At 56.3% G+C, this 19,612-nt stretch overlaps 2 protein-coding genes across 9 annotated transcripts; one reads left to right on the top strand and one right to left on the bottom strand.

Moving 5' to 3' along the window:
- The first annotated feature begins 1,138 nt into the window (after positions 1-1,138).
- On the top strand, positions 1,139-6,818 carry FXYD3 (FXYD domain containing ion transport regulator 3). 7 transcript variants are annotated; one of them, XR_011246308.1, is made up of 9 exons: positions 1,139-1,265; positions 3,659-3,853; positions 5,191-5,223; positions 5,331-5,354; positions 5,694-5,755; positions 5,901-5,975; positions 6,056-6,092; positions 6,424-6,461; positions 6,627-6,818. XR_011246308.1 is itself a non-coding variant. In XM_059999508.1 (8 exons), exons 2-8 carry the CDS (start codon positions 3,814-3,816, stop codon positions 6,644-6,646), a joined length of 267 nt encoding a protein of 88 aa, XP_059855491.1. In that variant the 5' UTR covers positions 1,142-1,265; positions 3,659-3,813; the 3' UTR covers positions 6,647-6,818. The 7 variants fall into 7 exon arrangements, 4 of the variants coding, with proteins under 4 accessions (XP_059855491.1, XP_059855492.1, XP_059855490.1 ...); XR_011246307.1 differs by having other exon boundaries at positions 1,141-1,265; positions 3,790-3,853; XR_009517487.1 differs by lacking the exon at positions 1,139-1,265 and adding an exon at positions 2,568-2,593 and having other exon boundaries at positions 3,790-3,853.
- Positions 6,819-7,709: 891 nt separating this feature from the next.
- LGI4 (leucine rich repeat LGI family member 4) lies at positions 7,710-16,180 on the bottom strand. Of its 2 annotated transcripts, none has more exons than XM_059999415.1 (9): positions 15,256-16,180; positions 14,742-14,813; positions 14,421-14,492; positions 13,021-13,092; positions 12,837-12,908; positions 12,434-12,603; positions 10,104-10,268; positions 9,516-10,021; positions 7,710-8,677 (listed from the first exon to the last, which is right to left on the bottom strand). In XM_059999415.1, the coding sequence occupies exons 1-9, from the start codon at positions 15,423-15,425 to the stop codon at positions 8,363-8,365; spliced, it is 1,614 nt and encodes a 537-aa protein (XP_059855398.1). In that variant the 5' UTR covers positions 15,426-16,180; the 3' UTR covers positions 7,710-8,362. The 2 variants fall into 2 exon arrangements, with proteins under 2 accessions (XP_059855398.1, XP_059855399.1); XM_059999416.1 differs by having other exon boundaries at positions 14,742-14,950; positions 15,256-15,378.
- Positions 16,181-19,612: the final 3,432 nt, after the last annotated feature.

Below are 19,612 nucleotides of genomic sequence, written 5' to 3'. Positions count from 1 at the left end.
CCTTGCCCCACCCTTCCCCCTCCCTGCTGAGAAGTGGGGAGGGGTCCTTTCTCCCTGCCCCCAGCAGAGCCTTGACCTCAAAACCCCCTCTCCTTGTCCAGCACCCCACACTCCCCATGGTACCCTCTCCCTGGCCTGGCTCCTGCACCCTCCTCCCCACCCCCGCAATGGTGTTGGGGGTCGCCTGGAGTCCAGCTGGTGGCCAGTGCAGAGCCACCCTAGGAAGGCCCTGCCCCTCCCCGTGACCCCAATCCTCCGCCAGCCACTCAAAGGCGCCTTGTTCTCCATCCAGCCCCCAGACAAAAGTCCCTCTGTCTAAAAAGGCGGAATTGGGGGGAGGGGGCACCCCAACGGGGAACAAGTGGGGACCTGCACAGACCCCAGCTGGAAGGAATGCCATGAGGAGGAGGGACAAGAGAGGGAGGAGGGAGGGGAAGGGAGCCTTGCACAGTGCAATGCCCTTATCCGGGGTGAGAGGCAGCCCCCGTCCCAACACCCACTGCGGAGACATCTGGCTCCCAGCACCCTTGGGAAGAACCCAGGCTGGGAAGGTCTGCCTGGTGCTGGGAACCAGATCCCAGCCTCCCTAGGCCATGATGGGCACGATGGGGGAGAGGTCATGGTCTACGGCCCAACAGCTCACCGCCCCCTCACACACCCCCTCCCCCCACCCCGTGTATCCCGTCCCTACCTCATGACCTTGGTCCTATCAGCATCTTCTGCTGACCCTCAAACTGTGTCAACGGCAGCAAGTAGCCCGGAGGAGGACTTTAGATCTCCCGCAATGGCCACCCATCCCCCCTCCAAGGACAACACACAATCTAAGTAAAAGAGATTAGGTTATTACAAACAAAACATGGCCTTCCCCCCACCGCCCCGCCAGGCAGAAGCTCTGCCGTTAAAGACCTGAGCCCCTCCTCCTTCCAGGTCCTTTTCTGAGGGGCAGGTGGCTGGAGAAAGCCACCTCTCTGGATGTGAGGGGCAAAGTTCCAGCCCTCATCGTATTCTCCTTCTGCCTCGCCTAAGGCTGCTGTGACCCTAGAGACCCCAGGGAGCTCCCTGCCACTAGTGGTTGGGGATTGGAACTGTCTCTTTAAGAGCAGGTGTGAGGTGAGAGAGCCCCTGAGCTTTAGGGAGTCAGACTAGTTCTCTACCTGCCCAGGTTTGCTTAGGGCGTGGAGGCTGCGGATAAAGGCAGGACCCAGGCTAAGCAGCCCCGCTCTCTCCCGGAACCTGAACCTCCGCGCAGCCTGGGGAGCACGCAGGTGAGGGGCTGGGGCCCCCTCCCTCCAACCCCTTCTTGGCTTTGCCCCTCCCTCCACCGCTCTCTGCTAAAGACCCCTAGAACCTTCCCCCTTCAAGGTCCTTTGCTGGGGGAGCAGATTAGAGCAAGCCCCCCTCCCCATCATTCACCACACAGGAGGCCAGGTGAGCCAGCTGGGGCGAGGGTAAGGCCCACAGATGGGACTGGGGTGTCTGTTAGACTGGTGGGTCTGGGTAGGTCGGGGGTTCTGAGTAGCACAGAAGTATCTGGATCGGGAGGATCAGACTGGCTGGATGGGTAGATGACTAGGTGGGCTCAGGGTGTCCGCATATTGGGAATGTGTGGGTCCTGGAGACCTCTAGGGGAAGGGGCTGGTGGCTTCCCGGGGAAGCTGTAACATGGGGAGGTGGCGCGGAGACTTCAGGGACACGAGGGAGTCATTTTGCTCAGGCCTGAAGGGCCTGGCCACCATCATGGAGAAACAGAACGATAGTAGGGGGTGAACGGCGGAAAGTCCTCACACCAGCACTGGGATCTCTGGGGCCAGGAAAGAGCAGAGAGGGGTGGGCGCAGCCTCCGTCTGCAGGCTGCCTTTCTCTCCAAGGCTTCACACCGACTGCAGTCGGTTCTGGAGCTGCCCTGGGGCCTCTTCCAATAACAGCCCGAACAGGGCAGGAGAGGGCAGATGCCCGGATGCCAGCTCCCAGCAGCCCACACCATGGGACAGTAGGGTGGAAATGTCGTGCAGGGGCTGGGGTACGGCTGAGACCACCCATCAGTGCCCCTTGTGCTGGGGATGCTGGGAGGTGCCTGGGGAGGGGCTGTATGGGGGTGAATGGAGCCCTCACCGGCCAGGGAGGCTTGGAGGCTCCCATGGAAAGAGGCTTAAGCGCTGAGACTCTGAGTCCCGGGTGACAGTATAGAGCGTTAAGCTGAATTCGCAGGGGTGACAGGGTTGCAACAGCAACGTGCGCTAATCATAGTGCCAACTTCATCAAGCTGTGAAGATTACATGTATGAACCAGCGCAAAGAGCTGAGAACAGTGTCTGGTGTGGGGTCAACATTCAACCAGCACCTGCTCTTATTACTAGTATTAGTGTGATCGTGGGGTGACAAAGCCTACGTGTTCGCTTTAGACTACAGGTGGTCCTTCTGCAGACCTGTGCTGGGAGCCACTAGGCTGTCCCGCTCACATACACATTCCAACTCTCCCCGCACCACCCCAAATTTGAAGGGGGGCGGTCTTAAACGCCTTAGTAATGTTCCCCAAAGCTACAGGCCCTTTTCCTGCCTGAATGCTCAAAGAAATGAATGCTCAAATTAAAACTGTGAGTCTGGTATATGGGATGAACTGGGAAGCTAAGAAGGTTCTCAGGAAAGAAATTCAGGGAGGGGGTTACATAGAGGCCAGAGAGAGAGAGACACGGGACGTGCTCTCCAGCTGCCGACAAGGAGACAGAGCAGGCAATGTCAATGGGCTTTTTACCAGGCTTAGGGAGGGTATGTGTTTTGCCGTCTGTGAAATGGGGCGTATAACCAATGGCCTCCGGGATTCTTGGGGGATTACATGAGTGAAAACCCAGCAAGGTCATTTGGCGGTGCCCAGCACAGGGTGGATCTAAGTGTTAGCTCTTGCTATCAAGATTGGGACAACGTATGCTGTGGCAGTGGGGCAGGGGCGGGAGAGGGGACAGGGGGACGCACAGGGGGACTGATACCGGACCAAGAAGGGAGTGTTCTTTGTGCTGCACAGGCCTACCTGGGGAAAGAGGAATTGTCTGCTGCCAGAGGAGCTTGGTAGGGGTAGAGGCAGGACCGAGGACTGGGGTGGGATGGGCAGGGGTGGGGCAGAAGCAGGACGGTGGGGTGCGCTGGGGCTGCCCTCTCCCTCCCCCTCCCCCTCCCCCATCCTCTCTGAGTTCTCTCCTCCCCACATCCTGCCCAGAGCAACAAGAGGAGCCAGCTCAGTCCCCAGCCCTGGCCCAGCCCAAGGTCTGCGAAGTCTGGGCAGGGCGGGCAGGCTCCGAGCTGTCTATGGGAGACACTCCCAGGAACAAGGCCTCCTGCCACCTGGCTCCCAACACCCCATTTCCCAAAACACCCCAAGGCCCTGAGAGAGTCCTGAGTTAGGAACAGCCTCCGCAGAGCCAGGTCTGGTTTAAATCCCGCTTCCTGGCAAGGTGACCTTGAGCACCCACTTTCACCTCTGGAGCCTCAGTTTCCACATCTGTAAGATGGGGATAACAGCTGGCGGCACCTTCCTCATTTGGTTGCCAGGGCAATTCACTTAAAGCCTCAAGTCCACGTCCAGTGAGTTATTATTGCTGCTCCCCCGTAGGCCTTCGTTCTCACCCAGCCCCCACTGCACTTTCCGGCTCCTTCTTATCTCTCAGCCCAGCAGAGTTTCAAGGCCAGGCTTTCTGCCCTGGGGTGAGCTGTGTACCCTGGATAAGGAGCACAGCAGCAGGGGATTGGGAACCACAGGCATCCCGGTGGCCCTGCTAAAGCTGGACCTCCCCCCTAGATCCCTCCAGGCCAGCTCTCCGACATGCAAGAGGTGGCCCTGAGCCTGCTCGTCCTCCTGGCAGGTGAGTGCCCGTTCCTGGACTGCCTTTCCCCTGACCCCCTCAGCTGGGTGGTGACCACGCTTGTGTGTGGCTCTCTCGTGCTTTCTGCCTGCGCTGTGGGGTGGTGAGTCTCAGGACAGCATCTCCTGGAAGGTGGGAAGTACCACACTGGTGATTTCAAGGAACACATAAAGGAGGACCTCTTACAGCAGAGGCTCACACAGCTCGTCATGCGTGGTCTTGATGTTTCCTTGGTGACATCAAGAAGGCTCAGCTCTGGGCTACTGTGTCTTTAACACTTCTTAACACTTGATTACGAGAGGTAAGGGTTTCAAGGTTATGTGGCAAGTTACCAAAGCCCCTTGTGCCTCAGTTTCCCCATATGGACAATAGTAGCACCTACTTATAGAGTCACTGTGAGGATTAAACGAGTTACTATTTGCAGAGCAGTTAGAAGAGTGCCTGGGACAGAGTAAGCACCATGTGTTTGTGCTTTAAATATAATTTAAAAATATGAACCTCCCTTTAACAAAGAAAGAACAGAGCTTAGGCCCAGAGCTAAGGCAGCCCACTGCTTCTAGCCAGAATTCAAACCTAGTCCTTTGCTTTCATTGTACCTGTTTTTTTTTTTTTTTTGCGGTACGCGGGCCTCTCACTGTTGTGGCCTCTCCCATTGCGGAGCACAGGCTCCGGACGCGCAGGCTTGGCGGCCATGGCTCACGGGCTCAGCCGCTCCGCGGCATGTGGGATCTTCCCAGACCGGGGCACGAACCCGTGTCCCCTGCATCGGCAGGCGGACTCTCAACCACTGCGCCACCAGGGAAGCCCTCGTTGTATCTGTTTTTATCAGTTACATTGGGCAAGACTGCCATTCCATTCAGGGTAGTGATGCAAAGTTGCCTTTTTAAATAAAGCATATTAAGTTTATAATTAGTAAGTCACTGTAAGGGGGGTGGTGAGGGATGGGTGGGATGTGGACGTGGCAGAACCAGGAGATGAGGGCTGAGAACGCCTGGGAGCTGAAGCCACCTGTCATCTTGACAAGACCATCGCTCGTTTCTGCAGGGGGTGTGGATTAGCCAGGTGTCTGGAAACATCAGGCCAAAGGCTGGCTAGGTGGCCCAAAGCCACCCAGGTGAAAACCTATTGCAGGTGTGGGGCTGAGTCGGGGGAAACCCTCATTTCCGAGGTGGAACGTGCAGAGGAGCTAGTTTGGGGTTGGACCCCTGTGCCCATGGGAGGTGGGGAACTGTCCATCAGGGGACCCTACGCTGAGGCCTGGAGCTCCAACGGCCCTGGCCCCAGCTTTGCCGAGGCCAGCACCCCCATCTCTCTCCTACCCCGCTTCTCCCCGCCAGGCCTGCCTGCCTTGGATGCCAACGACCCGGAAGGTGAGTCAGACCGACTCTTCTACCAGTCCCGCCCCCAAAGTCTCCCCCAGGACCCCTGCAACCCCACTCTTATCCTGGATTCATGTCCTATTTTTCTTTCCTTGCAGATAAAAACAGTCCTTTCTACTACGGTGAGAGCCTGTGCCCCTCCCTTTGCAGCCCCACTCACCCCTCAGACCGATTTTGTGCCAACGGTCCCACACAGGGTTGAGTGAGGGTCTGATGGGGGTGACCCAGGGGTGAGGATTGGGGCATTGAACCGTAAACACAGGGGATTAAGGCAACCAGGCATGCCAGCCTGGTCCTTAAAACCACCCCCACGTTTTCTTCCACGTTGCCCCATGCTCCCTCCCTCCCCTCCTCAGGCCTCTGCTCAAATGTGCCCCTTCAGCTGGGTCTCCCCTGGCCACTCTCCCTAAAAGAGCTGTCTTCTGACTCTCCGTCCCCTGGCCCTGCTTATATGTCTTCAGACAGCTTCTCTCTACCTAACTCCACGTTAGATCTCTGTCGCTTGCTGTGTAGAGACTGGAAAGTGAGTGCGGGGGCTGGAGGGCTGTCTGTTCTCTCCACTGCTGTATCCCACATCAGGGGTGCCTAATGCATATCGTCAAGCGGTTGGGGGCTTGGATGAGGAGGGCACGGGCTGGCACCGAGGGCCCCCTCTGGGTTTCTCCTAGACTGGTTCAGCCTCCGTGTCGGCGGGCTCATCTTCGCAGCGGTCCTGTGCGCCATTGGCATCATCGTCCTCATGAGTGAGTGGAGCAACTGGCGGGGGAGGGGGCAGCGCAGGGCAGTGGGTGTCCTCCCCTGACGTTCCCCTTTCTCCTAACAGGTGGGAAATGCAAATGCAAGTTCAGCCGGAAGCCCCGGTAAGATGGGCTCCAGGCAGTGTGCCTGCCTCATACTGGACAGACACCTTTCAGGGGGAAAGAGCTAAATTTCGCAAAAAAAAAAAAAAAAAAGGCCGGGTTTCTGGGTCTTGCCCTGGAGAATTCCTGTTACTGAGATCTTCCAGGTTTATTCTTCAGAGCCATGAATCCTCAGAGGGCCTCCAATCATGAAATGCTTTGGTCCCTGGGATGGTACAACTTTGTGGGAAAATAGCTAGGCAGATAGGTCGGGGCAAGCTGAGAATCCTCTAGCCTTGAGGGAGCGGATGAACGGGGGTGAACAGAGATCTCATCACTTTTCTTTCCCTAGTCACTATCCAGGCGATGCCCCACCTCTCATCACTTCAGGTAAGACAGGGACAGAATGGAGCTGACTGGGACATAGGGCATGAGGTGTGTGTGTGTGTGTGTGTGTGTGTGTGTGTGCGCGTGTGCGTGTGTGTGTGTGTGTGTGCACCCTGGGGAGATATAACCTGATCCACTCTCACAAGCTGACCCTGTCACCTCTCCCAGGCTCTGAGCATAACTGTTGAGGATGGATCAGCGGAAAGAGCACCGAGGGCCACTCTTTCCCCAAGTCCTGGCTCTGCACAGGATCCTAAACTCCAGGATGGAATTCTCAGACCACCTGGCCAGGGCTCCATCTCATCTCTCACTGGAGGGGGTCTTTGTTCAATTTTCACTCTTAAATGATCTTGCCTCATGCCCAAGCAGCCTCGAAACTCCCTATGTGCGCGTTGGGGTTTTGGGGGGCCAGGAGAAGGTGGATGTGCATGGGGGCCAGCATGGAAGCTGGCAGCTGAATCTCTCCACTGGGACAAGCCCACAGGCCTGCTTCCTCATGGCCTGGTGGACGGCATGGGGCCTGACCTCTGCCTCCGTGGCCATGGGAGCCACATCTGCCATTTAAAATGCTCTAGTAGCCACATGGGGGACATTCTGAGAGTGAAAGGGAGCTCTAGCCAGATGGAATGCTGGGACACTCAGGTGGACAGTGGGACCTTCCCAGGAAAACTAGGATGTGGGATCATCCTGTCACAACAGGAGTAGCCAGATAGCTTATGATTATAATAGTGACCCTCCGACTCACCTCAGACCCCATTTTATTATAAAAGACCCTTCCTAACACTCAAATGTTCCTGTAAGACCTTTAAATGATTCCCCATGATACTCCTAATAATATATAATGACCACACGGTGTGAGAACTCCAACAAGCCCTGAACTCCCTTGAGACAGTCTCCAATAGCCAATAAGACTTCCAAAAGTCCCCAAGAGCCATAAAAATGCCTAAAATCCTCCAAAACACCCCACAGTATCTCCTACAATACATAAGACACGAGACCAACAATAAACCCGTGACCTGTCCCCTAATAATGCCCTTATATCCCTTGGACATCCCACTAGGCCCCCCATAATCATGAGCACACACTCCTTAGAAACCTCACGAAAGCTCAACAAGGGCAGCCAAAATGTACCCTGGGACACCGCCCCCCCATAATACCGTTCCTGGGACACGAATGCTCCTCCCTCACCCCACCCCCATGCCACAGCAGACACCCTCTCCCAAAGACCCCACAACAACCGGTGAGGCGGGTGCACAGCGCGTTTATTGAGCTCGTCCACTTTCTGTCCTCGCCCCTTTCACTGACCGAGGACGGGTACCTCGGACTCCCGGCAACAATTCTCAATTTCCCGCCTATTCCCTGCGCACGCGCAACAGGGAAGACACGCTGGGCTTCCGCCTCGGCAGCAGGCATGCGCACAAGCAGCAGAGGAAGTTAGCAAGCCCGGCAAGGAAAACTGCCCAGCTACTGATGACGTCACGGAGGCGGGCACTAAAAGCAATTGGCTGGATTGAGTTTAGAAGGAAAAGGAAAGCTATCCTCTCCGTAGTACTTTTACAGGGAATAGGAGGGTTGAGAGCGGGTTGAGCGGGGTGCTTCCAGACCTCATGGAGCTCTGCACATTACCCCCCGCCCCCCATGATTTCTGTACTGTCTCCGTGTGGCGGTGCCCCAGCCTGAGCCCCCAAGTCATTCTTGGAGGGGGAGGGGTCATCTGCCCCCAGCCAAGATGTTGCTTAAGACTGGACGAGCAGCTCTTGCCTGGAACTTGGCCTGTGGTCAGTATCTCACAGGACCAGCAGTCACCTCTGAGTAGGACCAGGAGTCTAGGCAATGGGGCATCCAGAGGCCCAGGACTCCCCATGCCGGCCCTCTGCCAGCCATGTCCAGGGGCCCTTCCAGTCTCAGGCACTGAGGTCTAACTCGTGATGCTGGTAGATCTGTGTGGGGCCCTTGAAGCAAGCAGCGAAGAGGAAGCGTCTGCCGGCCATGGTGATATGGGCAAAGGCCCGGGGGGCCACCAAGGCTGGGGGCCCCAGCTCCTGCAGTGGCTCCAGGAGCCCCCTGTCAGGCTCAAGGCGGAAGACCTGGCTGAAGGCGAAGTCGCTGCCCAGGATAGCCAGCTGGTCCCTGGCGATGAGCAGTGGCTGGAAGACGTGGGCGCCACGAGAGGGAAGCTGCTGCAGCAGGCGAAACATGGAACCATCCCAGCGCATGACCTGCGGAGGGTGGCCGCTTATTAGGGCTGGGGTCCAAGAGGGCCAGGCCTGCCCGTCAGTGGTCCTCTAGGCTTTGGAGGACCTGGGACAGCTTGGGAACAGAGGCCTGCAGGTCCCCAAACTCCCACAGCTTTCTTATCTTCATAAATGTCACCACCCAGCTGCTCAGGCCACCGACTTGGAGTCATTCTGAGCCCTTCTCTCTCCCTCACACCCCACATAGAATCAGTCAGCCTTGGAATCTGTCAGTTTCACCTACCATGGTATTTATGTCTCTCATTTATTCTGGCTGCCCTCCAGCCCAGCCACAGTCACCTCCCTCCTGGACCATCACACAGCCTCCTTCCCGGTCTTCCTGATCTCCCTGCTCCTGTCCCTGTGCCCACAGTCTGCTCCCCATGCAGACACCCTGTGAACACCTGCGTCAGATCAGTGCCTTTTAGGCCCAGAGCCCTCCCCCTGGCTGTACCTCACTCCAGAGAGAGAGTGCTGGAGGGGGTGGGCCGTCAGCCCTGGGGCTTCAGGGTGTGATTAAATGTAGTTTCTGGGGTGTGTTGGAGTTTGGCGGTAGAATCTCCGGGCCAGTGTCAGTGTTGGGGGATGGGGAGTGGTTTAGGGTCAGCCAGCCTCCAGGGCTCACAGTCTTGGAGTCAGTGTTGGGGTGGGGTCAGAGCTCAAAGGTCAGCACATTAGGAAGCTCAGCGCGTGAGGCGGGTCAGAGTTCAGAGGCCAGTGCGCAAGGTGGGGTCAGTGCTGGAAGGTCAGCCCTGAGTGGGAGTCTGCCGATGCAGGTCAGGCCCGGCCTGTGCCTGCCCCACGGGACTGGGCTCAGCCTCACCATGGAGTCCCCGATGTAGCGTGTCAGGCACAGGAACACATCTCCGCTGGCCTGGAAGTGGCGTGTGGCATAGACGTCCTCGGCCTCGGGGATGTCTGTGCGCCTCTCGAAGCGGCCCCCAAACCAGTGGAAGAGCACGGGCCGCTGCGAGGCGGAGGCTAGCAGCAGATGGGGCCGGCCGTCCAGCTCGAGGGCCTCGGCATCCGTGTCCCGGTGCCAGGCGTGCAGGCTCTGGCGCGGGTAGAAGCCGGGCCCGTCCCGGCACAGCAGCGTGGTGCTGCCCGCCTTGGAGGCGTCGGCCACCACGAAGCAGGGCTGCCCGTCCAGCCACAGGAGCTCGGCGTCATTGGGCCGCAGCAGCCGCCGTGGAGCCAGGGCCTGCAGCGGGGCCAGGCGCAGGTTGGGGCCGGGCCGGGCCCACAGCTGTGAGCCTCCCCACAGGCGGGCGGCCAGCACAAAGAGGCGCGGGCCCAGCACCAGCGGCTTGCAGGACACCACCGAGGGCGCTGTGGGGAGGCGGGGAGCAGGGCGCCTGTCAGACGAGCTGGGCAGGCTACCTGGCAGGCTGGAGGATGGGAGTGGGCTTACCAGACAGCTCTTCCTCCTGCCGGAAGCTCTGCAGGCTGTAGTCCCAGGTCAGGATGAGGCAGCGGCCGGCAAAGGGCTGTGCCAGGACGACGTGGGGCTCCCCTTGGTAGGAGAAAGCCTCTACGCCCAGCGCTGACTCGCCGACCGTCTGGAACCAGGACAGCTCTGGGAGGGGGTGCAGCGGGGAGGGGAGAGAGTCAGGCAGGCCAGGGGCACCCCACGGGTCCTCATCACTGAGTCCCGCTTTGAACACCTCTGAGGTGAGGACCACCACGGTGTCGACCTCGTAGGGACATACAGTGGAATCTTTTTACCTATGGACGTATTAACTCACGACAACATGGCGGTACTCTGTTTTCTAAGCTGCGTGGCATCAGCAAAGAGCTGCTTAGAAGTAGCCATTTATTCATTCATTTAGTTTCACAAGATCCCTATGGGTTATGTTCTGTTATTATATCCACTTTATAGATGAGGAAACTGAGGCTAAGAGGCACAGGCAGCCAACCTGTCCTGCCAAATCCATCCTTCCCATCTTCCATGAGATAGGAGAGCAGCTGGGCACAAAGCTGCCCAGCCAGAGGCCACATTAGCCCAGCACTGCCCCTACGCTGCCCCCCCAGCCTCTGAGGTCCGCTGTGGCCATGACCAGACCAAGTTCCCAGTGGAACAAAAGCAGAGTGATGGTTGTAGTGCTTGCCTTGCTTGTAGGAAGACGGCTCATCCTGGACTTGGCCCTTTCCCCTTCTCCTTGTGAACTGGCCTATGGACGGGGCCACAGCTCGGTTTCAGCCGTGGAAAGCAGGATAACACCCAGGGGCTGCCCCACCCACCTGGACTGCTCACCTCAGACCCTTCTGTTTTCTTTAATTCTTGCTATTGACAGCCTCTCTGTTACAGCACCTTAGCATTTTTGGTAACGGTGCACCCAGATTGCCCAGTGTGGTGGCGGTGGAGCCGGGTGGTGGACTCCAGTCTACAATACTTCACTCTACATGCCAGGCCCTACTCCTAGGGACCAGGGTTGAAGCAATGAACCAAACCACTGAGCATACCCATCCAAAGGGGATCTTTTAAAAATGGTCATCAAATCATGTCACTCCCTGCTCAAAACCCTCCATGGCTTCCCACAGCCCTCTGGATAAAGTCCACCTTGTTCTCTGTGGCTTTCGAAGTCCTGCAGAGTGAGGCCCCTGCACCTTCCACCTCATCTGTGTCCTTCCCTCCTCACTCCCGTAAACCAGACGTGCCTCCCTTTGATCCTCATTCAGGACAAGCTCTGTGCTGCCTTGAGGGTCACTGCACATGCGGGCTCCTTCCTCTGTACTCCACTTAGCTACGTCCACAGCTAGTGCTACCTCTTCAGAGAAGCCTTCTCCGATGCCCCAGGTAAGGCAGGACCACCGCCTAAACTCTCTCATCACCCCCTGTGTTTATCACGATGTGTACCATACAATTGTTGGTGCAATGTTTTATTTAATGTCTGTCTCCCCACCCCCAGGACTGTGACCCCATGAGGCCAAGGCCAAGGCCCGGGGTTATCTTGGTCACCACAGTGTGCCCATTGCCTCTCACAGGGACGGGCACCGAGTGGACCTCAGTGACTGTGTGTTGAATAATGGAATGAAGGGTGACTAAGTTAAACTCCCTTGTTCTGTGAATCCCAAAGACCAAAAGCATGTCTTACGCTTTGATGATGATGATGTTAGTAATGGTCTTCAGGTTTGAACTCAAATGTCCACTCCTTCCTGACCCTCCAGCTGTGCCTGGCCCCCGCTCTGGCTCTGGGCTCCCGTAGCTCCACGGTTTCCCTCCATCCCGGCCCTGACCCCTCTGTGCTTCCCCCATCCCAGGCCTGAGCATTCTGGGCCATCCCTCTCTGCTTGCCTCTGGCTGTGGGCTCTGTGAGGGCAAGACCCAGGACTGGCTTCATCACTGCTGTGCTCTCTGCTTTGCCCAGTACCCATAAAGGTACCAAAATATATTTGTGGAAAAGCAAAATGATCATAGGAAGTACTTTTTAAATGGTCGATTTTATATCAATAACAACAACGAGGAGAATGAACATTTGTGCGGGCCTCCCCTCCCAGGCCCTGCGCCAAGTACATCACTGAAGTCTCACAGCAGCCCTATGTCACTGTTTATTACCCCTATTTACAGACAGGAAAACTGAGGCTCAGGGAGGTGATGCTGCTTGCTCAGGAGACTCACAGCCAGGAAATGGCAGAGCAGGGAAGGAGGTGAGCCCCTCAGCCCTGGCAGCCGTTCCCCAATCTCCCACCTTCTTCCGGGAATGCCTGCTGTCCCTCCCACCCCACCGGGAAAGCCCCCACCTATGGCTCTGCACTTGAACGTCTTGGGGTCGAGGTGGTGGAGCTGCATGTGGGCCAGGGCGGCGGGGCCGGCACAGGCCCCGGTCCCCACGCTGGCGTTCACGGTGGGTATCCACTGCAGCAGCCAGAGGACACGGCAGTCACACTGGAACGGGTTCCCGCGGAGGTCCCTGGGGCAAGAGGCCGGGGAGGGGCTGCGACCCGGATTCCACTCCCTGCGGGCCACGCCCCCCACCCCTCCCCAGGCAAGGTTTCAGGATAGGGCCCCCGAGTGGTGTGGAAAATATGTAGGAACCATCGCAGTCATACTCATTTGTGCCAACCAAGAGTGGGCACAGATGTCCCCTTCCCCCACCCAAACATTCCCAAATCCCCCCACCCTCCCAGCCCCCTTGAGCCTCACACGTGAGTCAGGGTCTCCAGGCCTCGGAACAGGAATCTGGGGAGGGTCTCGAGATGGTTATTGGCCAGGCTTCTGGTGGAGGGAGAGAAGGAGAAACCATCAGCAGCTCCCAGGATACGCTGTGTGCCTGGGTGATGGGTGCGGGGTGCCTGTCAGGGAGGGCTGGGGCGATGGGGGCACGCACAGGTGTGTGAGTGAGCGGAGTCCTCTGAGAGCGTTCTTAGAGATGGAGCCAATCTCATTGTCTTCGATAAAGCTGTGGAGGGAAGGTGGGGTCAGGGGGCGGCCCTTGGTTCTCTGCTGTGGCCCTACAGTGCTTGGGGAACTCACCCCATGGAAGCCATAGGCCACTGGAATGTGCCGAATTCTCCCCCAACAGCTTGCACGATCCCAGGGAAAACCTCCCACGAACCTCTCCTCAGCAAGGTCCCAGCCTACAGTTTCAGGACCCAAGAACCTGACCCTATGGTCATTGCCAGCCTCACCGTGAACACTGCCACCACCATCACCACCACTGCTGCCCTGATCACCAGCACCAACACTAGCACCAATATTACCACCCATACCTCCACCATCATCCATTACGCCCAGTGCCTCTACCATCGTCATCACCAACAATATACCATGTCACCACTGTCACCAATACCATCACCACCCGTTCCCATCATCAATACCAACACCAACACCAACACCATCATTACCAAACCCACACCGGCAACACTGATAAGCATCACCAAGAACACAGCCTTTGTGATCAATACCAAAACCAATGCCACCGTCATCACAAGCTTCAGCACTGGTACCAGCACTGCCAACAACAGAAACGTCACCTTTACCCCCAGCACTCGCATCATCACCCATCAGCACCACTACTGCCGCAATTTCTATACATACGAACATCTCCGCCATCACCACCAAACCCCATACCAACAACATTGCCATTACACCAACACCAGCATCCTACCCCAAACCATCACCAATACCAATACAATAATTACCGATGCCCAGAATACTGATAATTATCACTAACACCAACCCTTCAGACTTCATCGTCCATACCACCAACAGCACCATCACCGTTGGGTCCACCATTTTTATCAAAATCATCCCCACTCCGCCATCCTCAATAATGCCACCACTTCCCTGCGAGCAGCTGCACACCACCACCATTATCATCACCACCAGCACCAGCAGTCATGCTGGCGTAGTCATACTCTCATCACCACCATTACCATCAGTACCACCATCACCAACTAACTCAGAATAGTTTCCTCTTAATTTGAAACACTTCTTTATCTCTGGCCTCTCTGTAACCTCCCTGGGCTCCCAAAAGTCAGGTAGGACCGGAAACAGTCATGGGTCATCCAGGCCTTTTGTGAATCTTGAAACAGAGAGGGCAGCTGAGCAGAAGCCCCAACCCCACTCAAGAGGCCAGGACCCTTGCCCCCTCCAGACGGTCCCTTGTGCAGACACTTCCTCCCCAGGGCAACAAGCCCCTATCTCCCCCACTCTAGGTGACACAGAGGGGCTCCGCCTTCCTCTCCCAGGCCCCCATTCCTGCCCCCATCTTCTGGCCTCACTCACAGGTACTGCAGGTGGGACAGGCCCGCAAACGCATCGTCCTCGATCACGGAGAAGGAGTTGGATGTGAAGAGGCTGGCAAGGAAGTTAGAAAGACATTTTTCCAGGGTTGCTGCTCCCTACCTGACACGTTAACCTTGCCCCCTCCCAACCCCAGCCCACGTGGGCATGGTCACACACACATACGCATGCCACGTGAGTATGTGTGTGACACGGATGCTTTCATGGACACGCACATATGTGTATGTGTGCACACTCCCCCACGCGCGTGTGCACGGACACCCCCTCCCTCAGGTGGCCGTTGCTAAGCCGGGCCCCACTCACAGCAGGTGCAGTGACGGTACCCTCAGGAAGCTGCCGGCCTTCAGCTGGGTGACTCCAGTCCTAACGAGTGAGCTGGGGATGTGGGCAATGGTGGGCGAGGAGAAGACTGCTCCAGTGTGCCAGTCCCATCCCAGAGCTGTCTCCTGTGTCCGGGGGTGGGGCGGAGGGGACCCTGGCATGCCACCTGACCCTGGGTGTGCGTGTTTCCCCTACATCCCAGGGGAGACAGGCGTTTGCCCTCCTCGCTTGGCAAGGATCCTGGCAGCGCTCAGCCCACCCCATGGCTCTCCTTCTTCCCAGGCCCCGATGCTGACCCTGCCCTTTGGAATTTCCCTCCGGCTCCTTTCCAAATCCCAGCAGCCCCCTTTTAGGCCTCCCGACATCCTTTGCTGCCCCCCTCCCAAGATCCTGATGGGTCCCTGTTTCCTTGGGGAGCCAGCACCCTGCCCCCCAGCCCCTGGGGTCCCAGGACTCCCATCCGCAGCCTCAGGCCTCCAGAGGGCCGGACACTCACAGCGACAGCAGGGTCGGGGAGAAGCTCTCTGGCAGGTCCGGGGAGCCCTCACACAGGGCACTGTCTTTAGAGCAGGAGCAACTCAGAGGACACTTTCCCTTTGGGGGTCTCCAGGCCCCCCCCACGCCCACCCCAGCCAGCAGCAGCAGCAGAATTCCTGCCCCTCCCATGCCCCCTGACCTCCACTGAGGCACCGGCTTCTCTCTGCCCACCCAGCTTGGCCCAGGTCGCGGCCACTACATCTCCCACGCCAGGTGACCCTCCATGACGCCCGCTGGCATGCTCTGCCCTGGCTTCTCTCTCCTCTTTCTTGGTCTCTCCTCAGTCTGCTTTGCTTCCTGTATCTCTTTGGTGTCTAATTTTCTGTTTATTTCTCTTTCCCTGTCTTTCTGTCTCTCTCCCTTTTTATACTTCTGACTCCGTGAGTTAGTCTGCTTCCCACTCTCTATCTCTGTCTCTCTATTTCTATCTGAATTGTCTCTCTGTCTCTGTTTCTCTTTTTCTCTGTCTCCTTCTGTCTGTTGGCCTCTCTTTCTGTGTGTGTCTGAGTGTGTGTGTGTGTGTGTGTGTGTGTGTGTGTGTGTGTGTGTGTCTCCCTCTGTCTGGTGTCTTTATTTCTGTCTCCCTACCCCCCCTTTCCAGTTCCTTGGAAGTTTCTTCCCCTCCTCCCACGTCCCTTCTCCCAGGAGGTTTGGGAAAAGGACTTGCTGGGCACCGGGTGCTCCAGGCAAAGCAGGGCAAGAAGGAGGAGGGCGTCAGAGGCCATAGGAAGAGCAGCCCTTGGGAAGGGGCCAGAGGGCCCCATGGGAGGGGAGGGGCCGCGGAGCGTTGGAGCTGCCCTGGCCCCTCCTGGCCAGCCCCCTCCCCAGATTCCCCACTCCACCCCTTTCACGGAGTGTGAGGAGGCTGTCACCTGGGTGGGGACCGGATGGCTCTGCAGGCAGGAGGGGGGTGGGAGGAGAGACCACCAAGGGCTGGAGCCGCGGTGGCCACTCCCAGCCAGCCCCCTCCCCTGGCTCCAGTAGGGCTGGGTGGGCACTGGCACCCAGGCTTGGAGGGACCAGCTCAAGTCCAGCTGCTCCCTCTGGTGGCGACACTCAGCAGGGCAGCCGCCCTGCCCCAAACCCACAACCTCTCTTGCCCGAAATTAACTCCTTGAGTACCCACCACTCACTTAGGGGTAGGGAGCCAACCCAAGGGAAAAAGGATGATAATGATGCCATCCCCTTCCTTCAGCACTGACTCTGTACCACGCCGCGTCCTACAAGTTCATCTATTAGCTCGTGCTGACCTCACTACAGCCCTCCGAGGCTGATACATCATACGGCTATTTTACAAATGGAAATACTGAAGCGAGGGGTCAGGTCATTTGAGATCTAGGTTATCGAGCTGAGGCAGAGCCAGGACTCAAGCCCAGGCAGCTGGCTGCACAGTCTCCCAGTATGATTTTGCATTCCTCCTTTGGAGATCAGAGCCCATGGATACTGGCTGTTTTCGTTTGGACTCAGCGTTTAGCAGTTTGGATAGATTCTGTTCATTAAATAAAAAAAATAAATAAATGGTATTACCCAATCTGAAGTAGTAGAAACGATACTCACTGAGCCCTTACTATGCATCAGTCTTGACATGAATTTACTCAGTCCTCACAACAACCCCTTGAGGTGGGTAGTATTATTAACCCCCACTTTACAGATGGGAAAACTAAGGCATGAGGAGAACACACAGCCTCTCTTGGCACTGCTGCACACACCCAGAACACTTGGAGGACAAGGGACCTAACAGCACCAGCTAGGGGTTGCCGGTCACGAAGCAGGGCACGGGGTGGGCCTGGCACGCGGGCTAGTCGGGGCTTTGGAGAGCACCGGGCAAAGCTGCGGGCAGATGAGGCCCAGGCCGCGTTGGGTCAGCTTCGGGTCGGCATACTCAGGACTGTTCCACTAACACCTTTTACAGAAAAGTAGAAATGTGTGTCTTACTGGTAAAGCATAAATTATTAAACTTGAATATTTTTTAAAAGTATTAAAAGTGACCACCCTGACACCAGGTGGGGTCACTCATATCAGGGTCATCCCTGATCCTCAGTTTGCCCATCTGTCAGATGGGGCAGTCGTGTCACCCACTTCTCAGATGTGTAGAGAATTCCTCCTCTATCCGAGAGGAGAGAGAGTGTTCAGAGCAGGGTGGGCACCCCCCAGCTTGGGGTGGATTCCGGATCCAAGGGCTTGTCCTGCACCTGAACATCTCTGTGATTTGAACAAGGCCCTTCAGGTCTCTGTTACCTCAGCCATAAAGCAGGGATGATAAACTTCTTTACAGGGTCTTTGAGAAAGATAGATAAAGAGCTTTGGGCCAGGGACACCGAGGGGAGACAGATGGGCCTAAATCCATACTCACAGAACGTTCAGCCCAGCAGGGTTTTCCCTCCTGTTCATGATGAGAAGAATGACAAGGATGATGATGGTGACAGCTTACTTTTTTTTTTTGTGATCACTTACTGTGTGCCAGGCTTTGTTCTCAATATTTTCCATGGATCATTTCAGATAATCATCCCGACCTCCCTCTGAGTTGAATAGTATTATAATTTCCATTTTACAGAAGGAGAAACTGAGCCACAGAGAGGTTAAGTCATTGGCCCATCACCCAGCCCGAAAATGGCTGGGCCTCTCCACTCTGGAGCAGCTGGCCCTGTGAGGAGAGGGACCCCAGCACTGGCTAGAGCTAGCCAGGTGCCCCCCTCCCTGCTCCTCTGTCATCCCTCCCCAGGGCTACATAAATATTAGGGTTATCATTAACCAGGGACTGCTGGTGACTCTGAGGTATAGGGCCACAAGGGGCAGAGGCTCATGAGGGAGACTTTTGAAGCTGCTGGGGTCCTCTGAGACCACGTGCACGCGCGCACGCGCGCGCGCGCGTGTGTGTGTGTGTGTGTGTGTGTGTGTGTCAGGGCCACCTGTGCCTGGGTGTGAGCCGTCTGCCTGCTCCTGATCTGTGTCCTGCAGAGTGTGGTATCTGGGCCCAGGTCTCTTTCAGGTGGGGGCAGTTTCTGTCCTTAACCACCAGAGGGACCTTGGGAGAATTATCTCCACTTTGCTAAACCTTGGTTTGCAGATATCTAAAATGGAGTTAATAATAAGACAACATCAAGGGAACTTCCCTGGTGGTACACTGCTTAAGACTCTGAGCTCCCAATGCAGGGGGCCCAGATTCGACCCTTAGTCAGGGAACTAGATCCCACATGCATGCCGCAACTAAGAGTTTGTATGCCACAACTAAGGAGCCCACATGCCGCAACTAAGGAGCTCTTGAGCTGCAACTAAGACCCAGCGCAACCAAATAAATAGTAATAAATAAGTAAATACATATTTTTAAAAATGACAACGTCAGGTTCAGAGACCTCTGAGCCTGGCCCAGGGTGATACATATTACCTTAGTGATTTCTCCATTTTGTAGGATGGGAAACCAAGGCACAGAGAGGTCTCTTGGGCTGCTCGAGCTCTCACAACTAGGAATGGCAGAGCCCAGAGCTGATCCCCCTTTTCTCTGTCACCAGTGCCTGGTAACCTGGTCTGCCCATGAGGACGCCAGGTGTGTTGTCCTCCAGGGGTTTTCAGGGGTCACATGAGCTCAGGGACGGGGAGGTTCTGGGCTAAACACATCAGCGCACATTTGGTGGTGTCTCCAAGGGTGTGAACACAGAGCGTGGGCCTGTATGTCTGCGACTGTATGACCAGCTGTGTGCCTGTTTGCTGGTGCATGAGGATGTGTGTGTGTGTGTGTGTGTGTGTGTGTGTGTGTGTGTGTCTGTTTTTATGGTTATGAAACCACAGCGTGGTTGGTTGTATGCCTGTGTCCTTGACAGTGTTTCTGCTTCTCCATGAGCCCACATAAATGTGTGTGTGCGTCTGTGTACAAATGTACACAGTTTTTGTGCCTTCGCATGCCTGAGATTGTGTAGGAGTGCTGGCTGTGGCGGTGCCTTTGAATGTATTTATGTTTAGTGTGCATGTGTTGGTGTGTTTCTGTACAGACATTTGTCAGTATTGTCCTCGCCAGAGTGTGTATCTCTGTGACCATTTGTAAGAGTGCACAGTTGTGTGGTTGTGTCTTTATACCTCTATACGGGCATCCATCTCAATGAACACGTGTGTGTTGTGTGTGTACAAATGTGTTTGTCTTGGTGTTTTGTGACTGGTGTGAGGAGTGCTGGTGAGTGTCTTTGGGCTTCTCTATGGGTGTGTCATTCTGGATTTGTATGTATGGACATGCATGTATTTGTCTTGTTTCGTGCCTGTTTATCCAGGTCTTTGGGTTTCTGTGTGTGTGTGTGTGTGTGTGTGGTGTGTACCCCTGGGGGACC

This window comes from Delphinus delphis, chromosome 20 (assembly GCF_949987515.2).
Source record: "Delphinus delphis chromosome 20, mDelDel1.2, whole genome shotgun sequence".
In the NCBI taxonomy this organism is placed as follows: domain Eukaryota; kingdom Metazoa; phylum Chordata; class Mammalia; order Artiodactyla; family Delphinidae; genus Delphinus; species Delphinus delphis.
Note: the sequence above shows the minus strand (reverse complement) of the source record. Positions and strands in the feature narration are given on the sequence as shown.

What these genes read in the sequence shown, in the direction of transcription:
- FXYD3 (XM_059999508.1), top strand. Translation starts at nt 3,814, where the DNA reads ATGCAAGAGGTGGCCCTGAGCCTGCTCGTCCTCCTGGCAG. An exon ending in AAACAGTCCTTTCTACTACG is followed by an intron (nt 5,355 to 5,900) that starts GTGAGAGCCTGT and finishes GGTTTCTCCTAG; the next exon opens with ACTGGTTCAGCCTCCGTGTC. An exon ending in CCCACCTCTCATCACTTCAG is followed by an intron (nt 6,462 to 6,626) that starts GTAAGACAGGGA and finishes CACCTCTCCCAG; the next exon opens with GCTCTGAGCATAACTGTTGA.
- LGI4 (XM_059999415.1), bottom strand. Translation starts at nt 15,425, where the DNA reads ATGGGAGGGGCAGGAATTCTGCTGCTGCTGCTGGCTGGGGTGGGCGTG. An exon ending in CTGTCCCACCTGCAGTACCT is followed by an intron (nt 13,093 to 14,420) that starts GTGAGTGAGGCC and finishes TTCCCTCCACAG; the next exon opens with CTTTATCGAAGACAATGAGA. An exon ending in GCAGGAGGAAGAGCTGTCTG is followed by an intron (nt 10,022 to 10,103) that starts GTAAGCCCACTC and finishes GCCTCCCCACAG; the next exon opens with CGCCCTCGGTGGTGTCCTGC.